This window comes from Lutra lutra, chromosome 5, assembly GCF_902655055.1.
Source record: "Lutra lutra chromosome 5, mLutLut1.2, whole genome shotgun sequence".
NCBI classification, from domain to species: domain Eukaryota; kingdom Metazoa; phylum Chordata; class Mammalia; order Carnivora; family Mustelidae; genus Lutra; species Lutra lutra.
The window spans coordinates 89,343,613-89,367,145 of NC_062282.1; the positions used below are offsets into that span (position 1 = coordinate 89,343,613).

The following is a 23,533-nucleotide window of genomic DNA, read 5'->3' on the forward strand; positions in this document are numbered from 1 at the left end:
ATCTCTGTAATTATATTCAAAAAGTCTATATATTGATGATGTTGATATTGCTACAGGTTTTAGAATCTACTTTTGGAATAGGACTTGAAATTGATAGCAGCTGTAGGTCATGTTTTCTTGTGATGCGTCGTGGAGAGCCACAGGACTAGTTGGATACCACCTTATAGTGATGTGATGCAGTATATGGTAGGCTATCGGGCTGAGTATGGGCAGCTCTAGAAAAGTTGTAGTGTCTATTTTCTGACTGTGGCTTAGCTGAACATTCTTAACCCAGGACCTAGCATCTGGGCTGGTTCATATAAAAGATCTTATTTGCTGGCCTGGCTGAACTTAGCACTTTCAGAAGGGAGCAGGGTTGTAGTAATTGGTGAAAGGACTATGTCTTCAGGAATGGGATAGTCACATGAAACAGTTTCCTAACTGTTCTGGGGCTTCAGAAGTCATCAGAGGAAGACACCATTGTTCAAACTTACAGTTCAGAGTTATAATCCTGTTTTTGTCCTTGGCTGGCTGCTTGTGTTGGGCGAGGTTTACTTTAGCCAGTAGATGCCTGGGCCAGAAAGGAAAATCATAATATCTGCCTGTTGTAGTGGCCCAGTTTCACTCATCAACACTCATTCCAAGTTGTAATTATTGGAGACATCAGTGTGGTTACGTGGACTTAAAAAAACAAATGCTTAAGCTGATATTTAATAAGTGTGAAATGCATTCAAAATTTGTATTACCCTTAAATTTAATAATATATACAGATTTTCTGTTTATCCTTATTCTTATGTTCCTATACATATAATTGTGTTCTCTTACTGGCACTAAGTATTTGTAGAAAGAGAATATGTTATCTCACCATCTCCTTTTTCTCCTTTCCCTTAATTGTGTATAAACACAATGCATGTGACTTCAACAGCTGATGTCTTAGATGAGGTTGAGTACTACTTACTGTTTCAAGCATTCTACTATCTACTAACTTCTGAGGCTTCTCCCTTGACCACCTTCCCCAGAAGAAAGATAATTATTAATCAGATTTTATTGGAAGTGCAAAAAAGACTATCTGCCTAGCCTAGCACTGCCCAATAGAACTTTCTGCAGTTATGCCAATGCTCTGTACCTGTCCAATACTGTTGCTCCTGGCCACATGCAGTTATTATGCACTTGAAACGTGACCAGTGTGACTAAGGAACTAAATTTTAAATTCTATGTAATTTTAATTAACTTTTTTTAAAGATTTTATTTATTTATTTGACAAATGAGAGATCACAAGTAGGCAGAGAGGCAGGCAGAGAGAGAGAGGGGGAAGCAGGCTCCCTGCTGAGCAGAGAGCCCGATGTGGGGCTTGATCTCAGGACCCTTGAGACCATGACCTGAGCTGAAGGCAGAGGCTTAACTCACTGAGCCACCCAGGTGCCCCTTTAATTAACTTTAATTAAATAAAAGGACTAGTGGCTTCTGTATTGGATTATGTTGGATAACACAGCAATTGCCAAAGAATTCATAACATAAGAAAATGTAAGTAAGTGTACTAATCAGTGGGATTCACCATCTAAACACTTCTTTTGAGCCAAATGTCACTTAAATGCAGCATCACTGGGTGCCATAGTGGCTCAGTTGGTTGAGCATCCAACTCTTGGTATCGGGTCAGGTCATGATGTCAGTGTTGTGGGATCGAGCCCCACTTTAGCCCTGTGCTCAGCCCAGAGTCTGCTCAAGATTATCTCCCTCTCTCTCCCTCTTTGCTCCTCCCTCTGCTTGCTCTCTCTCCCTAAAATAAATGAATAAACTCCTTTAGAAATAATGCAGCATCAGCTTTGGAGATATTAAAGTGATCAAGTGAGGAAAAAAATCAACATCCATCTAAAGCATTTATAATTAATAATGAAGATCATTCTCTATGCCATCCTAGGTGCTTCACATATCTGCTTTACAGATATGCCATCTATTCTTTTACAAATGTTCCAAGTTAGATCACATTTTTTTCTATTTCATGTAAGAGAAAAAAACTGATGCATGCCATTTTAAAATAATAAACCAACCCAAAGTCCCAGAGCCAGGAAATGGTAGAGCCAAGGTTTGAACCCAGATAGGATTCTTCAGCGATATTTCATAATGAACATTTCCTACATTGTCTTTCAGAGCAGATGTGCATATCTCCCTAGTCATCATTGAGAACGAGGATAGAGGTTAAGAACATGAGCCCTGGGCGCCTGGGTGGCTCAGTGGGTTAAGCTGCTGCCTTTGGCTCAGGTCATGATCTCAGGGTCCTGGGATCGAGTCCCGCATCGGGCTCTCTGCTCAGCAGGGAGCCTGCTTCCCTTCCTCTCTCTCTGCCTGCCTCTCTGCCTACTTGTGATCTCTGTCTGTCAAATAAATAAATAAAAAATCTTTAAAAAAAAAAAAAAAAGAACATGAGCCCTGTCGTGACATTACCTGATTTGAATTCTGTCTTCTATTACTCATCACCTGTGTGAACTCAAGCACATTACTCAATAACTCTGAGCCTCAATTTTCTCATTTAAATATGAATCTACTTCATTGGGTTGTTGTTAGGTTAGATAAGTTTCTCACACAGTATTTGAACCGTAAATACTTGCCATCATCATTTTTAATTTGAAGGGATTGCCATTTATTTTAGGATGTTGCTTTAATGTGATGTTAACAGATGAAGTAGATACATGCTTTGGGTATACTTTCCTAGGAAATAAGAGAGATTCTAATATTCAGATGATTCAGTAAGAAACACCCTGCTGTTCAGCCACTTTGGTGTGTCCATCACTGGGATTATAAAATTTCAGAGCCCACATGCTCTGGCCAGTTCCTCATATCTTTGCTTTTCATGTAACCTTTATAGATGTCTCCTTTGGTGTCTTTGATTGGTTCTGAATGCTGAGCTGTGACAAACACCAACACAGCTGGAAAGAGCTGTAAGATTTGCTCTTCTGTCTTCCAGCAGGGAATTATTGCCATGGATACCAGCATCAGAGGGAAACTGGGGAGGATTCTCAACTGGTCTCCTGAGTGGTCTGACATCTATTTCTGGCAAGGCCAATAACGAGTGTGCTGCAAGCCTCATATCGAATGGAAGACTGATCCATGTTTCTTGCTCTCTCTTTTTTTTAAACCACAGATGGCCTCTTCCCAAGATGCCCGGTATGGCCAGAAAGACTCTTCTGATCAGAACTTTGACTACATGTTCAAATTGCTCATCATCGGCAATAGCAGTGTGGGGAAAACATCCTTCCTGTTCCGTTATGCAGATGACTCCTTTACATCCGCATTCGTCAGCACAGTTGGGATCGATTTCAAAGTAAAAACTGTATTCAAAAATGAAAAGAGAATCAAGCTTCAGATTTGGGTAAGTGACTTTGAAATGACAATGTTCTTCAGTCGAGGGCATTGAACATAGATGTATTTAAGGGAAATGCTTTCTGCCTTGTTCTGTCCCCATGGTATCCACAGGCCCCATTTCCACGTTCTTTGCTTGGAAAATTCTATTCTATTTCAAAGATAGTAGAGTGATGCCTCTCTAAGGTATGGAGACTGCATTATGCCTTGTTGTCAAAAGATCCTTCTTAGAGTCTTCATATCCTTCCTAGAGTCGAAATATGTGTTGTGCTGGTGGTAGAAGGAACAATCAGTGAGAAGCCAGGCTATCCCTTTTATCATCTGTATGACTTTGGACAAGTCATGCAGCCCCCATTGCCACTTTTGTAATCTCCAAAATAGGCAAAGTCAGTCTAGCCTTTTAGGTCATAGGAAGCATGCTGTCCTGGGCATTATAAAGAAGAAGGTAAATGACCATGTACAAAGAAAACTTAGGTTAGATCCCTTTATAAAGCCCCAGAGAAAACTTTGAACATGGTCTACTCATACTTCACAGATTGTTTTCTCAGCTCTTTGAGTTACATTTGTGCAGACAAAAAACAAAACAAATGAAATAAAATATTTACTTGATAACAGGGTTTTCCTCTAACCAGAAGATTTCCCAATAAGTTTTGAGAACATTTGGCTAACTTTCTACCTCTTTTTACTGATGCAGAAGATCAAAATTTCTTTAACTAAATTGTTTGGAAACAATTGGGAGAATAGCAAGTAAAAAACAGAAAAAAATGTATGTGGATAACAGGTTTAAGGTAATATAAGGATGAGTGAAACTTAGTCATACCATACCAAGAAAGAATTATGTAGTGCGCATTTTTTTGTGTGTATCATGTAATATATGAGTACAATGGTGTGGAATATTTCCACAGTAAGTTTTAGTTCTTTTTTTCCTGTTTATTTGTGCCTCTGCCACTCCAATTGACTGGAGCTACAAACAGGCATTTCCTTCCAAGGGGTGTTTTCTAACTTCTTCTAAGACATTTCTGATACCTACTACCATTTTGTGCTAGCCCCAGGGTAGATCTGTAGCACTGATGATTAATCTCCTTCCTCAAATATGGAGAGTTGAAAAAAAGATAAATCCCAGAGTACAACATTTAAACTTTTCTAAAAAAATAAAAACACTTTATTAAAATATCGGTATAAACTGAGTGACCTTTAAGTATCTTAAAGCTCCTAGGAGTAAATTTAAAGATGTAGGTATGTACACAGAGAGGTATCCTTTTAGGCAGCTTAAAATGGACTCATACTCTTACTTATTTTAACTCTGGAGTTTTCCAGGTCTAATGAGAACTGGTGTAAGAGCTTGGAAAAGTAGTCCCTGCTCCTTCACTACTCTTCCAGCCCCTAAAGCCATTTTTGTTGGGAGGGTCCCTCTTTGGAACTTAAACACACAGCCCATCTCTGGAGACAAAAAGAGCTGTGTTCATTGCTTCGCGTTTCGGCCCTGATTTATTCTCTTCCTTTTGAGCTCTAGGCAACCCACTGTCATATCGGGATAACTTTCATATTCAGGTTTAAGAAAGGTCCCTTAACTCTGAGGAATTTTGGAAAATTGAAAATTAATTTTGTAACCACACATCTCTCAATTCTCTGACCATGTTGTTTCTGCCACTAAAATAACAGTCATTCCTTTGGCTGACAGCTCCTTGTTTCTCCTCACTGCTTTATACCTTACAGATGTCTAAAGATGGATGTTGTGATCATTTAGAAACCAACGTGGTGTGTTAAATCTATCTAATAATCTCTAGCAACTTCTCAATCTAGGTTTTTGACAGAAATGTAGCAATACATAATTATCTGTTCTTAATGCAAAACAGATACATTTGAAATAATATAAGAGATTTTTGAGAATTATAAAGTATTTCATATTTACAAAAAATATTTTCTTTAAGACATTCAGCTAGTACCAGACCAGAGCTGATTCATTGAGCTCTCTGGGGGGTTAAAATGAAGTTATTTCTATGTAGGTCTTACTCTTGGATGAAAATTGCTCTCCTTTGAGCCACCCTAAGCTTGAATCAGTCTGTAAGCTGCGTCCTCAAGCTTCTCACCTCCCATCACTTTACTCAAGAAGCCCTGACCTAACTCTCTTTAAATTTTTCTACCATAGTCCACTATTCTTCCAAAACCTCCAACTCTCTTCACAGCCCAGTTCAGTGCAGGACATCATTTTGGGGGTTCCATTTTCCCATTTGGTGGATATCCACACTCCTTTAGGGGTCAGTCACTCAGGAATTTTTCACCTCCCCTTCTCCTTACTCAAAACAGTAGTATGATGGCCACTGTTATCTTTGCAATTAAGGCAGTCTCATTTCTTCCTCTTTAGGGTTATTAGGAACTCTTAATGCACCTATGATTCTAAAGGTGTAAATTACTGTATACCAACTGGTTTCCCAGACTGTGAAACATTCAAAAGAAGTACTATAAAGAGATTTGATGTTCATTGAACTTAGAATTGATTGGAAAAATAAACTAACATTTGTAGAGTAATTATATACTTATGTAAGGAAATACCAATTGTATAACTATTATAGGTAACTAGCATTTATTGATGGTTTGTAAATTTAAAGATGTGGGTATGTACATAGACAGGTATCCTTTTAGGCAGTTTATAATAGACTCTTACTCTTCTACTTATTTTCACTCTGTAGTCTTCCAAGTCTAATTAGAACTGGTGTTAAGAGCTTGGAAATAGGTCCCATCACTACTCTTCTAGATCCCAAAGCCATTTTTGTTAGGAAGGTCCCTCTTTCTAACTTAAACACATAGCTTTTGCATTGTTAATAATAACTGTGCATTTATCATTCTTATTCTTATTTTATTTGAGAAATCTGAAGGTGGGACAAGATTAGTAGCTTGCCCAAGATCAAGTGTGATGTGTGGTTGATTCCAAGATGGGTCTATCAGATACTAATACTTGGGCTTTTTCCCCTTTACCAAGATGCGATAATTAAGAAGTCTTCTGGAATGCGGTGGTGTTTTTGTGATGATGGCAATCTTAAATTATGGCAATCCTAAATGAAGAAAAATTTGAAAAATTTTGGCCATTTTAATGAATTGAGGCATGCCGAGGATGATAGGATAAAGAATAATAGGGTGGTATGCCTAAGTATAGGTATACCTACAGTAATTCTAGGGATCCTTGCTTTATGCTGTCATATAAGTATATTGGAAAATATTTAATTGTGTACAGTTTTTATCATTTAACATCTTCAACTCATTTATTTGGGAATATATTTGGCATTGGTGATTTTTCATCTCATCTTATTTTAATAACCAATTAACCGTTTTTCCCAGCTTATGGTATTTTTATGTACTTATATTAACTTGTAACTGATTCTTTTGGATATCCACAATTGTCTTAGCCTATGCTGCACAGTCATTCCTCCTCACACTTCTGACACCAAATGTGTGGTGTCAGAAGATCAATTAATGCTTCAGCTCTCTGTAGCCATCAACTAGCTGTCCTATAATTTAGTTCAATTCTGATACTAACTACATGGAGCTAACACAGACCCCAGAGATAAAGGGCCCCATTCTGCCTCTTTTACTTCAGACTCCAGTCACAAGTCTGGGCTACCTATGCTTCTGACCTACAGACTCTAAGTTGGGGGTCCCATTTCTTCAGCCTCCAGAGTCAATTATTTGTCAGAATAACTCACAGAACTCAGGAAAGCAGTTCACTTACTATTACCTGTTTATTATAAAGGCTAGAACCCAGTAACAGTCAAACAGAAGAGAAGAATAAGGCAGTTTCAAGGAAGAAGGGTAGACACAGCTTCCATGCCCTCTCTAAGCATGCCATACTCCCAGCATCTTGATGTGTTCACCAACTGAACTTCATTTTTTAGGATATTTATGGAGCTTCCATTACATAGGCACTGTTGATTAAATCATTGGCATTTGGCGATTAACTCTCCGCTCCCAGAGGATGGGATTTGGGGCAGGGGCTGAAAGTTCCATATCTTTACCCAGACAGGCTGAGGTTGTTGATATGATTCTGATTATTTTATTAGTTTTAAACTGTCCATGAATAGGACTACTTCTAGATTAAGAAACCAAGACATAGGGAAGATTAATATTTGGCTTTACCTTATAATCAGTGCCACAGCAGGTCTCCTACTAGTTGAGCCAGTCTGATTGCTATAATACCAAGTTCACTCTCAACTCAAGGTAAGTGCTATGTTATGACAACTGTGATGAATCTGCTTGGTTGCCAGTGGAATCCACCAGACACAGGAACATCAAACTTGAGTCCAGATTTCAAGTATTTGAAATATTTGAAATTTCAAGATTTCAAGTATATTTTTAATATGTCAGGAGGAAGAGCCTAGGTAGGAAGACTCTCCTATTTTCCTCTCAATGGTTTACTTTTGCATGTGCGGCATAGGGGGTTTCTGAGTCCACAAACTGGATTGCTTATTGGATTTTGGACAGTCCACATTCAAATAAAGCATTTTAACAGCTACTAGAAAACATTGACATTTCTTCCTGGTCATGTTACACCTTCTCTCTGTGGAAGTTCATTACTGCCTTGGAATAAATATCATCATTCATTTGTACTTAGTTACAAACTTTGTATTCCATTAATATATTTATGAATCCCTTTATCGTCCACCGATTTAACATTTCTCATTGCATTTTCATTTTATTATCATTTTTATGATTCTCAAATCAAAAATTTTGAAAATTTTAAAGATTCGACGTACTTGGTCTGATTCTTTTTTTTAGTGTCTGCTTAATGCTATTAGGAATATATTAGAGAGAAATTTAGTGTGGTTTTTCACTTTAATTGGAGAAAAGTATTTCACAGCTGGGGTCTGTATAATTTTCCTTCTAATTTTAAAAATAGTTTAGCTTTGAGAAGGCCTATGTAGAATAGATGTCTTCCCAATGAGTAGATTGAGAAATAATAGGGGTTCAATTACTAAGATGAATATTACCTGTATTTATTTTTAGTATCTAGATTACTAGTATGAGAGCACTGAATTGCAAATTGCAAAGCAAGAAGTGATGTGTTATTGAAATTAGACTGTGTAGGTAGCCAGACTTCACAGTGTGGTTCTGCTGAATAAATGGCATCTTCCCTTGCTTAAAGAAAGCACCTGGGTATCCTTTTTCAGTTGGGTCTACATTATTTAAGACCAAAAATCAGTGTTGACTCTAATGAATGAAGATGGAACTTGAAAAAGCCATAGCTTAGGTAACATAGGTTTAAATGGGTGGAGGGGCAGGTAGGCAGCAGACAGAGTGCATTGCCGTTGGCACTACCCTTTATGACTCCTTGTCTTTCGGCTTCCTTTCTCTCTCTTTCCCCCCTCCTCCTCTCTTCTTCATTTCTGAAGTTCTGGCCAGGCTTAGTTACTCAGAAACTGACTTTCAGCATGTTCAGGATCCAGAGCTGCCACACAAAGATACACACAGTTATACAGTGGTCAAGGGCACCGGCCACAGGGTCAAGTGGGGTCATTCTCCAGTTGGAGTGCCACTTGAGCTTGATGCTTTCCCTGACAGGCACCTTTTCCTTTTCACAAAGGTGCCATCTGTTTGTCAAATAGGTGTGGCTGGACCACAGGCAAGTAAAGAGGATTCTGATTCCCCTATAGTAACCATGTATGCTGGGCATAACTAGTTCAAATCTAGTGTAAAAAATGGGCTTGGAAACCCAGAGAAGGCTACAAGCCCTGCTTCCCTAGGGGAGGCATGGAGGAAGAGGGTGTTTTAAAATATAGGTTTTATTGTTATTTAAGTATGGCAGCGCCAACAGATCAGGAGACAACTGCCAATGAAAAGATAATTTGTTATACTCATGGATGCAGGAGCATACTTAAGAGAAGGAGGCATGGGCTGGGGTTGGGGGACGTAAGCAGAATGAGGGGAACCACCAGGGTGGGTCAGGAAAGGGTACAGGTGTGTGGCAAGAGTCTCTGTTGTGGTTCTGTGGTGGGAATGGCACAGCAGGGTCAGTAGATTTATGATTCCTAGTTGGAAGAATTTCAGCAGACCCTGGGGGGCATAGAGGCTGTCCCTGGTTGTCTGGTACCTGGCCTCAGGGTGATGAGGGCAGGTGGAGAGTGACCCAAAGTGGGGATCCCAGTAAGGGAGGTGGTTGGGGGTTTGGAGCTCTGGATTCATTCATTTGCATTTGAAAGTGAGCTGCCAGTAAGTTGTTGAATGTCTCCAGGAATTGGCTAACTCTGAGAGGGCCTGTCCCTCCTGAGCCCACAAGGCCCCAGGTGTCACAATATCAGAATACAGAATACAGAATACAGAAAATGAAATCATGATTAACACAGAAGGCGGGTTCTTGGAGCCCTAGGTTGGCTTCTGTCATTGACTCTCCGTCACTGATCCTCTAACAAATGCTTGTGATTTCAGATATTCTTGGCACAGGCTCCGTGCATTTCTGGGTCTGAGTATTCGGAGACCTAGAAAGTTGGGTCAGGAAATGCTCTTACACCTTTTCTGGCTTAACCCCTTATTTGGTGATATGACTGACAGAGCATCATTTCTTGAACCCAGTTTTGACCCACAGAGTGAGCACTTTATGTTTATATGCATTTTAGAATTTATTTTTCCCCATGAAGGAAGGTGGTATTAATTAGCCCAGTTTTAGAGATGAAGAAACGGAGAATCAGAAAGATAAGGTAATTTGCCCAAAGTCATAGCTAGGTTGTGTTAGGGGCAGGATTCCAACCAGGGCACTCTATCCAAAACCCATGTGTACTTGACTACATGGTGTAAATGAAGTCCAGGAAAGCCAAGTGATTTCTTTGAGATTTTTAGATTCTCCAGTCCAAAATCCTACATCTGGTAATCCTTAGCAAGTACTTTTTCCACACTATGTAATTGCTCCATGTTTTCCCTTGTTTCTTCATTACCTGTTCCAAGAAATTATTTATGGTTACTGAAAGAAATCAGTTTTCTTCCTTTCTTTCTTTTTTTCTTTCTTTCTTTCTTTCTTTTTTTTTTTTTTTTTTTTTTGCTTTTTACTTACTATCCATCGGCACGAGTGGATTGTGCATTATCTATGTTTAAAACACATAGATATACACAGCAGGAGGGATTGGAACACATCCAACTAGCTTCTTCCTTGTACATTTCTGGAATGCCTATTTCCACTGTTGGGGAACACACATATAAAGAAGAGTATGTGAAAGGAAGAGTCTGAGTAAAATGGAATGGGAAAATATTTCTACCTGTAATCTTTGCATCTGGTGCTCATTTAGCCTAATCCCCCTGCCCACTGATTTCAGGATTGTGTTCTGATCCTTTCATCCATTTATAAGGAGCCAACATTTGCCACCCAGGAAAATTCCTTAAGAGAACATCTGAAGCCAGCAGCTGCCGCCAGAACCATTCCTGGTACTGTCATTTGTATGTTCTTTCCCGCTTCACAGGTCTTCTAACGTAGCATCTGCTTTCCCTGAGAGATTGAGAAAGGCAGTGTTTGGTTTCACTCCTGAGAGGAATTTGATGCTTGTGTGCAAAGTGTCAAGATGCAGAGCATTCACCCTCTCAGGAAGCGGAAATCAGCAACTCTTGCAATCCCACTGTGTTTAAGCCACCTTCTTAACATTGACAAAATGGGAGGAATGGTAAAGACTTTGTTCCTGGCCCAGTGGAGATACCCAGCTACGTGGGAAGACAGGACAACAAACAAAAGAAAGGAGCACCCCGGGGTCATGTAATGAGTGTCCCCAAGGGGCAGAGTGGTCCAGCAACATGAGCAGGGACTTCAGACCCTGCTGGTCTGGGGTTCCTGTGCTGACTCTGATCTCACTAGCTGTAACCTCAAGCTCTGACTTCTCTGAGCCTCATTTGACTCCTTTGTGAAATGAGAGAAAACACCTACACCTCTTACCTACTAAGTATTTGCCGTAACAAATACTTACGATTGTTCAATACTAGGCACAAAATTAACAATAAATGTTAGTTTTCTTCTTTCCTAAAAACAATGTACCAACCTGTAGACTTTTATGCTCCATCAAATAATTTAATCAAACCAGGTTTCTGTTGGGTGCCTACTATGGGGTAGGCATTGTGCTAGGTGCTGGGGACATCATGGTGAAGGATACACAGGCTTTGCCGTGGGAGCCAACCGTTGGAAGGGGAGGTAGTGAATGAAGAGAGAATTCCACCTGCTGTGATAACTGCTCTGGAGGTGTGAACACGGGGTATACAGGAAAGACACCTAACCCCGGCTTAGGGACTTGGGGAAGGCTTCCCAAAGGCAGCTACATGGGACACATGAAATTGAATGAAGTAGAATTAGGTATTCACTGATTCACTCATTTGGTCACTCAATCAACATGTATTGAGTTTTCACTATGGCCCAGACACTGAGAAGGAATTTGAGATTGAAAGTAAATACTCAGAAACTCTAGATTGTGATGGTGCTATGGATAAATAAGCAGAAACCTCTGATAAATGAAAGACAGCAACAGGGGAGGGGAAGCTTATTTTTATCAGATGTTCAAGGAGGGTTTATATTTGCTAACTGAGCTAAGACCCAAAGGGTGAGAAGGAGCTAGATGTTGAAGAAGAGGGATGAATATTCTTATTTTCCTCCTCCCCCCTCTCTCCCCATCTCTCCTTCCTTCTCCTCCCCTGCCCCTATTTCAAAAGTAAGAGTTTTTGTTTTCTGGGTTTTTTTCTGCACCATAGCTTCATGTAGTGTTTCTTGCTTACTCTTTGTTTATCAGATCTTGACTGCTCGGATTCTGAGCAGGAGAGTTTAGATTATTAGAACCTATAGCCTTTACAGTTTGGTGGTGTTCTTTAAGGAACAAGATATAAAAACGCATTACTTTTGCAAAAGTATCAAAGAGCAGATGACTGTGTAAACCCATTGCTGGTGCTTCTTGGAAGGAACCTAATCTTCAGTCATCTTCATGGCAGTTCACCACTATTTTTGCAGAAATTTTACCTGCATATCTGCAGGGACTAAAAGACACAGACCTCTGCTAAGAAGCCGTTGCGACTGCAAGAAAGAAATGTATGGGGGGATTGTGTGGGCACATGTGTCAGTGCAGTGGGGTAGAAAACGGACACTGGGGCAGGACACCAGATTTCTGAGGCAAACGACACTCAGTGATCCCTAATGTGCCAGGTATGGTTGAACATTTTTATGAGTGCTAAGTCATGTTGTCCTCACAGAAACCTATGAGACAGATGCCATTTTTATCTTCAGTTTACAGATGAGGAAACTGAGGCACAAAGAATGTGAATAACTCACCCAAGGTCTCACGGCTAACGAATAGTTAGCAGATAGCAACGTGAGCCCCTAGCTTTGGAGGCTTTTCTCTTAACCCATTCTGCTACACCTTTTCTCTGTAAGTGCCGCTGTTGAGTCATTCTCTGGGTGAGCCACTGAGCTTATTTATTTATTTATTTATTTATTTATTTATTTAGATTTCATTTATTTAGATTTCATTTATTTGAGAGAGAAAGTGAGTGAGAGAGAGAGAGAGAGCACAAGCAAGGGGAAGGGGAGGGAAGCAGACTTCCCGCCCAGCAGGAAGCTGGATGTGGTACTCCATCCCAGGAGCCTGAGATCATGGTCTGAGCTCAAGGGAGGTGCTTAACTGACTGAGCCACCCAGGCGCTTGAGCACATTTTATTTTTAATGCTTATGACAAGCTCAAACTGTTGACATTAGCATAGATCTTTTTTTTTAAAGATTTTATTTATTTTTTTGACAGAGAGAAATCACAAGTAGGCAGAGAGGCAAGCAGAGAGAGAGAGAGAGGAGGAAGCAGGCTCCCTGCAGAGCAGAGAGCCTGACGCAGGGCTCGATCCCAGGACCCTGAGATCATGACCTGAGCTGAAGGTAGAGGCTTAACCCACTGAGCCACCCAGGCGCCCCAGCATAGATCTTTTTAAACATATGAGGAAACCAGGACTCAGACAGATTAAATAATTCTCTGCTGGACACATAACTTTTCCCATTGCTTTTAGAGTAACTTTCAACATATTAACTCTCAGATTAAAAAAAAAATCAGGAAGTAGCCAAAATCAATGGAGTAAATTTTTTCCAGAAGTATATCGTGACCACATATCCCATCCAGATTGTTATCTTTTGTGATTCTCCTGTCATCCCAGTTCCCACAGGGACTTCTAGCCAAGACTGCTGCTCTCCAACTTTCTAAAAATGGGAATACCAGCTTTAGTAGCAGAGAATGGGGATTTGGCATAAGCACCATTCCAGATAATTGAATATTTAGACTGCCAAAACTTTGGAACAAATTAAACATTGTAATGAAAATCTTTTTGCATTGCACATTTATGTAACTTAAAGGGACAAGAAAGATAAGCCAATTTGTCATGGCTTCTCAGGATTATCAGTATGAGTCCTTCAGGGATGACTCCTCTACTTGGCGGTCACCAAGTGATATTTTCTCTGGTCTTAGGTCATTTTACACATAGTTTTTCTTTCTTCAATATCACCTTCTCCCTTTTCATGTTTCTAGTTGCTTTCCCATTTTTTTTTTTTACTTCCATAATATCATTTTATAAATTACGTTCCCTGTCATTAGGTCACTGGAGATCATTGCCGTGGGTCAGAGTGTGAATAAGAGGATCTTTTTATTGACATGCATGAGCTTTGGGGTAAGGATGCTGGAAAGTCTAACTGACCTCTCGAATCCTCCATTTGCTACTGAATTATTATTATTATTATTATTATTAGCTACTGTATTATTATTTCCACATGTTTACCAACCATAATGTTAAATCTTCCTGATCACTTTGGTGTTATTTTAACCTTTGGCCTAGTCTAGGCTTACTTCTATCTAAAATTCCCGAAGATGGCAATATCATATAGCGGTTTTGTCATTAAAAACGGATTCTGTTTTTGTGCCAGTACCATGCTGTCTTGATGATGACAGCTTTGTAATAGAGCTTGAAGTCCGGAATTGTGATGCCACCAACTTTGGCTTTCTTTTTCAGTATTCCTTTGGCTATTCGAGGTCTTTTCTGGTTCCATATAAATTTTAGGATTATTTGTTCCATTTCTTTGAAAAAAATGGATGGTACTTTGATAGGGATTGCATTAAATGTGTAGATTGCTTTAGGTAGCATAGACATTTTCACAATATTTATTCTTCCAATCCAGGATCATGGAACATTTTTCCATTTCTTTGTGTCTTCCTCAATTTCTTTCATGAGTACTTTATAGTTTTCTGAGTATAGATTCTTAGTCTCTTTGGTTAGGTTTATTCCTAGGTATCTTATAGTTTTGGGTGCAATTGTAAATGGGACGGACTCCTTAATTTCTCTTTCTTCTGTCTTGTTGTTGGTGTAGAGAAATGCAACTGATTTCTGTGCATTGATTTTATATCCTGACACTTTACTGAATTCCTGTACAAGTTCTAGCAGTTTTGGAGTGGAGTCTTTTGGGTTTTCCACATAGAGTATCATATCATCTGCAAAGAGTGATAGTTTGACTTCTTCTTTGCCGATTTGGATGTCTTTAATTTCCTTTTGTTGTCTGATTGCTGAGGCTAGGACTTCTAGTACTATGTTGAATAGCAGTGGTGATAACGGACATCCCTGCCGTGTTCCTGACCTTAGCGGAAAAGCTTTCAGTTTTTCTCCATTGAGAATGATATTTGCGGTGGGTTTTTCATAGATGGCTTTGATAATATTGAGGTATGTGCCCTCTATCCATACACTTTGAAGAGTTTTGATCAGGAAGGGATGCTGTACTTTGTCAAATGCTTTTTCAGCATCTATGGAGAGTATCATATGGTTCTTGTTCTTTCTTTTATTAATGTGTTGTATCACATTGATTGATTTGCGGATGTTGAACCAACCTTGCAGCCCTGGAATAAATCCCACTTGGTCGTGGTGAATAATCCTTTTAATATACTGTTGAATCCTATTGGCTAGTATTTTGGCGAGAATTTTTGCATCTGTGTTCATCAAGGATATTGGTCTGTAGTTCTCTTTTTTGTTGGGATCCTTGTCTGGTTGGAACAGAATAGAGAGCCCAGAAATGGACCCTTAAATCTATGGTCAACTCATCTTCGACAAAGCAGGAAAGAATGTCCAATGGAAAAAAGACAGCCTCTTCAATAAATGGTGTTGGGAAAATTGGACAGCCACATGCAGAAAAATGAAATTGGATCATTTCCTTACACCACACACAAAAATAGACTCAAAATGGATGAAGGATCTCAATGTGAGAAAGGAATCCATCAAAATCCTCGAGGAGAACACAGGCAGCAACCTCTTTGACCTCAGCCGCAGCAACATCTTCCTAGGAACATCACCAAAGGCAAGGGAAGCAAGGGCAAAAATGAACTTTTGGGATTTTATCAAGATCAAAATCTTTTGCACAGCAAAGGAAACAGTTAACAAAACCAAAAGACAACTGACAGAATGGGAGAAGATATTTGCAAATGACATATCAGATAAAGGGCTAGTGTCCAAAATCTATAAAGAACTTAGCAAACTCAACACCCAAAGAACAAATAATCCAATCAAGAAATGGGCAGAGGACATGAACAGACATTTCTGCAAAGAAGACCTCCAGATGGCCAACAGACACATGAAAAAGTGCTCCATATCACTCGGCATCAGGGAAATACAAATCAAAACCACCATGAGATATCACCTCACACCAGTCAGAATGGCTAAAATTAACAAGTCAGGAAATGACAGATGCTGGCGAGGATGCGGAGAAAGGGGAACCCTCCTACACTGTTGGTGGGAATGCAAGCTGGTGCAACCACTCTGGAAAACAGCATGGAGGTTCCTCAAAATGTTGAAAATAGAACTACCCTATGACCCTGCAATTGCACTGCTGGGTATTTACCCTAAAGATACAAACGTAGTGATCCGAAGGGGCACGTGCACCCGAATGTTTATAGCAGCAATGTCTACAATAGCCAAACTATGGAAAGAACCTAGATGTCCATCTATAGAGGAATGGATAAAGAAGATGTGGTATATATACACAATGGAATACTATGCAGCCATCAAAAGAAATGAAATCTTGCCATTTGCGACTACGTGGATGGAACTAGAGGGTATCATGCTTAGCGAAATAAGTCAATCGGAGAAAGACAACTATCATATGATCTCCCTGATATGAGGGAGAGGAGATGCAACATGGGGGGTTGAGGGGGTAGGAGAAGAGTAAATGAAACAAGATGGGATTGGGAGGGAGACAAACCATAAGTGACTCTTAATCTCACAAAACAAACTGAGGGTTGATGGGGGGTTGGGAGAGGGGGTGGGGTTATGGATATTGGGGACGGTATGTGCTATGGTGAGTGTTGTGAAGTGTGTAAACCTGGCGATTCGCAGACCTGTATCCCTGGGGATAAAAATATATGTTTATAAAGCTGTAAAAAAAAAAAAAAAAGAAAAAAAGAAAAAAGAAAGGATGAATACCCAAGTTTTGTAGCAACATGGACGAGACTGGAAGAGATTATGCTGAGTGAAATAAGTCAAGCAGAGAGAGTCAATTATCATATGGTTTCACTTATTTGTGGAGCATAACAAATAGCATGGAGGACAAGGGGAGATGGAGAGAAGAAGGGAGTTGAGGGAAATTGGAAGGGGAGGTGAACCATGAGAGACTATGGACTCTGAAAAACGATCTGAGAATTTTGAAGGGGTGGGGGGTGAGGGTTGGGGGCACCAGGTGGTGGGTATTGTAGAGGGCACGGATTGCATGGAGCACTGGGTGTGGTGCAAAAATAATGAATATTGTTATGCTGAAAAAATAAAAAAATTAAAAAAATAAATAAATAAATAAAATAAAATAAAATAAAAAACGGATTCTGAAGCTAGGTTGTCTGAGTTCATATTTTTTTTAAAAGATTTTATTTATTTATTTGTCAGAGAGAGAGTATGCACAAGCCAGGCAGAGTGGTCGGCAGAGGGGGAGAGAGAAGCAGGCTCCCTGCTGAGCAAGGACCCTGATGCGGAACTCGATCCCAGGACGCTGGGATCATGACCTGAGTTGAAGGCAGTGGCTTAACCGACTGAGCCACCCAGGCGTCCCTGAGTTCATATTTTAGTCCAAGACTGTGGGTGTTGTGACCTTGGGCAAGTTAATTAACTTCTCGGTGACTTAGAGTTTCTATCTGTAAATTGGGGGAAAATAAAGATACTTTCTTATAGTCTTTCTGTAAAGAGCAAGTAAAATGTTTGTAAAGTTTTAGCATAGTACTACCTGACACATTGTATATGCTCAATAAAGAAGTCATTTTTATTTTTCTCAACCTGCATTTTACCAATATTGACCTCCGCTAATGCCATACTTTCTGTAACTACAAATGTACTTTTTGAGCCATAAATTTCTAGTTCCAGTGTAGGTAGACATTTATATGATGAACTTAATCCTGGTGTTCTAACATGGTAATGAAATATCCAAGCAGATGGACAAGGTGAAGTGTCTTTAGGACACCTGGGTTTCTCTCATCAGCCCGGAGGAACGTTTTATATGCCCAAGTGAGGTGTTTTGTGGTATCTAGAGCCATCTCTACATTGAGATAAAGTCATCAACTATGCGGGGAAGGCATACCCATACAGCTTGTTTAAGTGCTCATGAAATTGATATCCTTCCCTATAACAAAAACAACCATAAATCATTGAAATCATGGAGAGCTGTTATTAAAACACTGGGTTATCATTTTCTCAGGATACTGCCTAGTGATACTGACAGCTTCTGATTTAAGCTGTAAGTTATATGTCTGTGTCACCAAGTGTCATTGTTATTTTCTGATGATTTGTTTAAAGTGATACTGAACTGGGGTGCCTGGGTGGCTCAGTCAGTTAAGAGTCTGCCTTTGGCTCAGGTCATGATCCCAGGGTCCTGGGATCGAGCCCCATGTTGGGCTTCCTGCTCCGTGGGGAGTCTGCTTCCCCCCACCTCGCTCTGCCTGATGCTCCCCCTGTTTGTACTCTCTCTCTATCAAATAAATAAATAAAATCTTAAAAAAAAATAAAGTGATACTGAGATGACTGGTTTTTCTGGCATTACATAAACACAGCTTAAATCTGGGGATCAGTGAAGCATCTAATTACTCAAGTCAGATTTAAGGAAAAAGCATATTTCACAAGCTGGATGACACTTTTTTTCAGTTAGGAATGCTCTGATCTTGCCTTCAACTTTTGCTCTCCTAACACTAACTTTGCTCTTCCTGAGCATTATCACTGTGATAAGGCAACGAGCAAGCTAAAAGAAATAGCAACCTAAGCACCAGGGGGTCCATACCATTGTGCTCAGACTGCTAATGGACATGAAGTAATGGAAGACAAAGTCTCCACCTTCAAAAAGCTTACAATCTTAGAAGAGTAAATGCAACAAGATGGGATTGGGAGGGAGACAAACCATAAGTGACTCTTTTTTTTTTTTTAAAGATTTTATTTATTTATTTGACAGACAGAGATCACAAGTAGGCAGAGAGGCAGGCAGAGAGAGAGGAAGGGAAGCAGGCTCCCTGCTGAGCAGAGAGCCCGATGCGGGACTCGATCCCAGGACCCTGAGATCATGACCTGAGCCGAAGGCAGCGGCTTAACCCACTGAGCCACCCAGGCACCCCATAAGTGACTCTTAATCTCATAAAACAAACTGAGGGTTGATGGGGGGAGGAGGGTTAAGAGGGGGGTGGGGTTATGGACATTGGGGAGGGTATGTGCTATGGTGAGTGCTGTGAAGTGTGTAAACCTGGCGATTCACAGACCTCTAACCCTGGGGATAAAAATATATGTTTATATAAAATAAAATAAAAATTTTAAAAAAAGAATAGAAAAAAAAAAGCTTACAATCTTTGAAAACAACGTAGTCAATCTTCGAATGTCTATAAAGCATTATATCAAGATTACAGAGTATAAACTAAAAAATACAAAGGAGACCTAAAATTATAAAGAGTTGAAGTAGATGCGTGTGTCAGCAATATTTGGGAGTGAAACACTCTGGACAATTTTGGAAAGTTTATTGATTTTACAAAGCTATCTGTAGGATTTCGGAAAGCAATAATGATGGTGCAGACCCGAGGGCTGTTACCACCTCTTGGATTGATGGGAAGGGGAACCAGAAAGAACCACAGCTGTCGACGTGGAAGAGGCTGAAGAGGCCCTGTGGATTGGAGCCTTGGTCTATCTGAATAACACAGCTTCTGCCAGTCAGCTGCTCAGCAGAAAAGTGGCCACGGGAAGGAACACCCAAGCCTCTCATCCCTCCTGCCCTCTGACTTCTTAATTGTACCTCTCATTGGCTGAGCCCCTACCCCCTTTCTGGGCAGCCAGCACAGGAGCTTTGTTTTAGCAATTCACTGAAGTTAGGCCCCTATAGCACAGAGTAAAACGGAACTGGGTAAAGTGGGTATTTAGCACAATGAAGAAGCAGGTTTGTTTTGTTTTGTTTTGTTTTTGTTTATTTGAGAGAAAGTGAAAGCTAGAGAGATCACAGAGTGGGAGAGGTAGAATGAGAAGCAGACTCGCCACTGAGCAGAGAACGCGATGTGGGGCTCAATTCCAGGACCCTGGGATCATGATCTAAGCCGAAGGCAGACACTTAACTGACTGAGCCACCCAGCCATTCCAAGAAGATAGTTTTGCATTAGTATTTTCTGTATAAAACAATTCATTTATTAAATAAGAAGGTATAGAGCCCAAATACACATTTTAAAGAATTTGAACCATAGACATTATATGGCATAGTCTTCATATGTTCATACTCCTGATAATTTGAGTAATGTGGTATATTTAAAACTTATATTTTGTTTGCTTTCACTATCCACATGGTCCTCCTTAACTGTTCCAGGGGGCATTCCCTGGATAATTCTACTGAGCACAAGATATTGCTAATGATTTGGCACTTAGAACACATACGTAGCCATTAATGTCTGCTTCAGAAGGAAATACATTAAAATTCACTCAAAACTGAGTGTCTATGGAAAAAAAATACCAGTGAGCCCAGAGCCTTTGTCTTTTCCTCTTGGAGTTACTTCAGTAACCTCTGAAAAGGTCTGAGAACTTGGGCCACAAAAGCCTCTGGGGCGTATGGTTTAGTTACAGAGAGGCCAGGAAACCCTGTATGCTACACAGGTTGAAGAATTCAGAGTTGGCCCTCCACTGTGTGAAGCTGCATAAGCATGTTCCCTTCCACGTGCCAACCGTGACCCATCCTGACCTCTAACACCCATGTCTCCAAAGGAAGAACAAGGCAGTGTATTTTTTTCATAAAGCTAAATTATTCAATTTTATGAGACCTGCAACCTTAAAGTAATATTATTTATTTTAATTCCTTCCCACTCTTTTGGTAATCTGATAGATGGTAGGTTTCTTCTTAAACCTTTCTGGGGAAAAATATGGCAGTTCTCATAGATAAAATGCCCATTTGTATTTATTTATTATTTATATTATTTTGGTCTCAGAAGCCCAGATGTCTGGGAATCAAAGAGGTGGGGGTTTGTGTGGGTACAGCCCTTCTGAGCTGAGCCGTGTGGAGAGAAAAGCCACGTAACGAGGCAGTCCCTGTGTTTTGGTGACACAGTCATCAATATGACTTTGTCTTAAAGGACCAGGCATCGTGGTTGCTATGTGTTGTGCAAAGTGCTAAACCCTGGGGGAGAGGGATCCAAAGGTTTCTATGCTTCCTATCTTCTGGCGACTTACAGGATGATGGTATCACAGCAAGTATGGTGATACAAAAAGAACAACCCAATGAGAAAGGCAAAGGCCATTTATATTGAGTTTGATACAGCCAAGGAGTCAGCCACAGTCACTTGTATTTTGGCAGAAAGTGAAAGGCTGGCAGAGGAGTGGGAAAGCTTTCTAGTAGTAGAAAGGGACGTTTTCATGTCCTGATTGAAGGCTATTAGCTGAGGGCATGGTAGTGTGGCTAACTAGAAATGGGGCATCCTTTATGATTGGTTATCCATGTTTGGCTTTTTTTGAAAGTCCTAAGTTGGCAGTAGGGACAAGCTATCAGTTATTAATCAAGTCTTGACCCTTTTGGGCAGTTGTTACAGAAATTATTTCGTTTTGTGGATTGTCGCTAAAGATAGCAATCTGGTCCTACAAGTCTGACTTACAGCAGACTGGCATCCTTGTTTGCTTATTGGACGTAAAGAGGTTGGTTTCCTGGACAGATTGTAGGTTGTGGGTCTAAGTTCTCTTTCTATACATGGTCTGCCTGTTGTCTGTTTGTATGTTCAGTTGTATAAGTAAGCCAAAGACAAGGCCAACTTTAGTTAGGGCAACAAGAGAGCACAAGGAGAGATAATGGGTTTTGGTCTCTGATGGTTTGATTCTGGGCAAATTATTTAACTTTGTTATGTCTTGGTTTCATTTTCTATAAAATAAAGATAATAATCTTTGCCTGTAGGGCTGTTCTGAGGAATAACACAGTATTATATAATGTGCCTCGTATGGTTCTCATAATTTTTGGACCTATTTACACCCTTAAAAATTATTGAGGATCCCAAAGAGCCTGTATGTTTGTGGGTTACATCTATTGATATTTCCTATATTAGAAATTAAAATGGAAAATTTTAAATATTTATTGGTTAATTTTAAATAACAGTAAGTATATTATATATAAACCTATATTATATACTTTTAATGAAAAACAACATTTTGAAAAATAGTGAGAAGAGTGATTTTTGTAATGTTTGCAAATTTCTTTAATGTTTGGTTTAATTGAGGACTGCTGGATTTTTGTATCTGCTTGCTCATTCCTCTGTTGCTATAGCTCATATCATGTCACATCTGAAAAACGCCATTGTACACCTGTGAAAGAATGAGATTGAAAAATGCAAATAACAACTGAGTGTTATTTTTTTGTATTAATTTTGACCTCAGAGACCTTCTGAAAAAGTTTGGGGGCTCGCAGACTACATTTTGAGTACCACTGCTCTAGGCCTCAAAAATTATTAATAATATTAGCAGAAGATTACAGCACTATTGACCCATATTTGAAAGGTAAATCTTTATAGGGAGGTACTGCTTTATACTCCCACATGCTGGCAGATAAAAGAAAGGAGATCCTCTGATAATAGATGCCTTTCCTGAAAACCAGGTTTGAGGATCAGAGCAAAGGGTGCAAATCTTTTCAAATGGAGGACAACCTGGAAGGAAGTGTTTATTTTTCAACAGTTTCTGAATGAGAGAATGAGTGAATGAAAGCTCATAGCTATGCCTTTTATATGACAACAGTAAGTAGCACGACTGGAAATTAGGTCCTGCTCAGATCTGGCTCACTGGAGCAAGAATCTCCTCTAATTTTGGGAAGGGAGGCAAATAACAAATATGGTGGACATTCCTCCAGCCCTTACTTAATTTACAGACTGGGAAACTGGAGAAACCATTTGATTTCTTGGCCATATTCTCAGAGAGAGCCTTGCTAGTAAAATCAATCTCCTTGATTCGGAAATCCTAGTCTTCTGAAGTTTTTCTGAAATATTAATTTACACTAAGTTATGCATAACCGATACACATGACTGATAGACTATCAAATATCCTAACGGTATTCGAATTTTAAAACAGTACCTTGTTAACTGAAGGAGTGTAGGATCTTTTAGCAGCAAGTGTCGTAGTGGGGCCGCCTTCCCTGGACTCGTCAACTTAGACCAGCTGTGTGAAGGGCTGACCAAGACGCTTAAGGCACATTGTTGACCCTGTATGATAACTGAGGGGGGAAATGGACTTATAGGAATAATTTTATTTTATTTTAGCCAGTAGATCTGTCTTCCTCTTTTAAGAAAAATATAGTAGTGTTTTTGTTTTCCTTCATATTTTGCAAAGCATTTACCCCCTGGGTCAACACAACGTTTGACTCATAACATTTCATCTCTACCACTTACTTCTTCACAAATTTACCATCTATTGGAAACAAGAGAGTGAGAATTGAAAGTGTTTTTCTTACTTTGCTCTATAGCTAGCTTCTGTGAATGCTCTAACAAGGTCTATAAGTCTGGTTTGGAGAGTGAAATTCTAAATTGAGTTTTGTAATAACATAGCTACCAAGGGCTAAAGGCAGAGATGAAAGGACAGGCTGCTTAGTCCGGGGCTGGTGAAAAGCTGCACATGCTGAGACTTTTAGCCTGGCCTTGTCATACCTATTCCAACAGTATAGAGGTGATTGTATAGTTGGGAGGTGCTGGAGTTTGCAGATGGGCCAATCTCAGAATGTGAG

At 39.8% G+C, this 23,533-nt stretch overlaps 1 protein-coding gene across 3 annotated transcripts in view; it reads left to right on the forward strand.

Annotated features, from left to right (window-relative positions):
- RAB3C (RAB3C, member RAS oncogene family) overlaps nucleotides 1-23,533 on the forward strand; it is a 645,683-nt gene that overhangs the window by 362,630 nt on the left and 259,520 nt on the right. For all 3 annotated transcript variants that reach the window (XM_047729420.1, XM_047729422.1, XM_047729421.1), the window contains one exon: nucleotides 3,119-3,346. In XM_047729420.1, the coding sequence (XP_047585376.1) occupies nucleotides 3,119-3,346 (228 nt within the window). The remainder of the gene's footprint in view (nucleotides 1-3,118; nucleotides 3,347-23,533) is intronic.